This window comes from Dinoponera quadriceps, unplaced genomic scaffold, assembly GCF_001313825.1.
Source record: "Dinoponera quadriceps isolate SergipeBrazil2010 unplaced genomic scaffold, ASM131382v1 scaffold8702, whole genome shotgun sequence".
Taxonomy (NCBI): domain Eukaryota; kingdom Metazoa; phylum Arthropoda; class Insecta; order Hymenoptera; family Formicidae; genus Dinoponera; species Dinoponera quadriceps.
The window spans coordinates 1-2,044 of record NW_014562504.1 but is presented as its reverse complement, the minus strand read 5'-3'; the positions used below and the strand labels follow the sequence as shown (position 1 = coordinate 2,044).

General features: G+C 33.3%; 1 protein-coding gene across 1 annotated transcript; it reads left to right on the top strand.

The window, feature by feature from the left end:
• Positions 1-971: 971 nt before the first annotated feature.
• LOC106751100 (piggyBac transposable element-derived protein 3-like) lies at positions 972-1,872 on the top strand (the record flags this gene model as incomplete). The annotated part of the gene is made up of 1 exon (XM_014631882.1): positions 972-1,872. A coding segment is annotated over exon 1 (784 nt), but the record flags the coding sequence as incomplete, so codon positions are not given.
• Between the last annotated feature and the right edge of the window lie 172 nt (positions 1,873-2,044).

The window sequence follows — 2,044 nt, the reverse complement described above, 5'->3', positions numbered from 1 at the left end:
CTCTCCCGCGCAGACCCCTTCATTTCGCATTATCGAATGTGGTATACCTTTTTTTACGGTTGTGAGCCAATTTGACTCATAAAATGATTTAACAATTAATCGCATAACACATGAAATTTATAGATTACATCAGGCCTGGGCAAGTTGCGGCTTGCAAGCCGCACGTCATTTGTTTCTCCTCTAATTTGTCTCTCCTCACATATAATGTTTGTGTGTGTGAGAGCCATCCTCACTTGTTTTCGCTACTCCGCTACATTATCTTTCTTTTTTACCCACTTCTGTCATCAGTTCGATTTATACATCGCGTGTGAACAGAGCATTTTTAGTGAAATAATATAATTTTATAAAATCCATTTTTTGCAACAAAAATTTGATCCACAAAGGTAATTTTGTAATTTATTTGTAAAAGGTATTACAATTGATATTTATTTTACATCTGGTCATCTAGGGTTGCTATTATGGGAAAAAATCAGAAAAATTTGCTTTTGTTGAAAAAACTAATTAAAATAAAGAATGACCAATCAGATAATGAATCGGGTGCAACTGATGTGGAACTATGTGATAACGAAATTGAAATAGAGGAGGAAGCCAATAGAATTGAATTTTCGAGCAGTGAAGATGAAGATCTTCGTTATATAGCTCCTAGCAAAAAGAGAGCCAGGGTTATTTCTGATTCTGAAACCGGAAGTGAAGATGAAGTTTTTCGTTATATAACTCCTAGTAAAAAAAGAGCTAGGATTATTTCTGATTCTGAAACCGAAAATGATTTAGACGCTATCGATACATCTTGTAATAAAGAAATTTCAACCGAAAAAGCTGCTGATGGGACTAATATTTGTGGTCTACGAAGTGGGGTCCGGCTTTTTTCTCCCAAACAATGTCTAGAGATAAATTTATAGACATACTTCGGTTCATACGTTTTGATAAAAAAAATGAACACAGTAAAAGACTGAAAACAGACAAATTTGATTTCAAAAATATGGGATAAATTTATAGAGAATAGCCGGGTTTGTTACAATCCTGACGCAAACATAACAATCGATGAGCAATTGTTCCCTACTAAAGCTAGATGCCGATTTATACAATACATGCCAAATAAGCCGGATAAATTTGGCATCAAATTTTGGCTGGCATCTGATGTTAGAAGCAAATACCTTGTAAACGGTTTTCCGTACTTGGGCAAGGATGAAACCCGAGGATTGAACATTCCCCTGAGCGAATTTGTAGTGACTAAGCTTGCAGAACCATATTTAGGTTGTGGACGAAATATCACCACAGATAATTTTTTTACAAGCATTTCACTTGCAAAAAAGTTACTTGCAAATAAAACTACTTTGGTTGGCACTATACGTGCAAACCGAAAAGAATTACCTGAAATTGCGAAAGCTAAGAAAGATAAAATGACACGGTTTTCCACAAAACTTTATAAATCTGAGAATTGTACTCTGACCATTTATAAAAGCAAGCCTAATAAAAAAGTTTTACTACTAAGTTCAAAACATAAAAATATGATAATTGAAAAAAATACAAAACTTCTTCCGGAAACAGTAACATTTTATAATAGCACCAAGTATGGCGTGGATATACTTGACCAAATGGCCCAAAAATATAGCGTTAAAGCAGGCTCTCGCAGATGGCCTCTACAAGTTTTCTATAACATTTTAGATTTAGCAGCTATCAATGCTTGGATTCTATATAAAGAGACCACTCATGTAAATATTTCAAGAAAATATTTTATTTTCCAATTGGCTGAAGAGCTAAGAAGTAAATATAGAGAAGATGTCGAGAACACATCCATTCCATTGACAAAAATTCATACTACTGACGCACGGAAGAATTGTCAAGTTCAAGAATCATGTAATAGAAATAGATGTAAGAGCCTTTGTGCTAAATGTAATCGAAATGTTTGCGGAAAATATATTTCAAAAACAGAATTTATATGTAAAAAATGTTTTCAATGAATTTTTTAATAATAAATTTTTCATTTAAATTGAGTTGGAACTATTTTCTTTGCAAAGAACTTCAATTTTCTCGTATGAGTCAA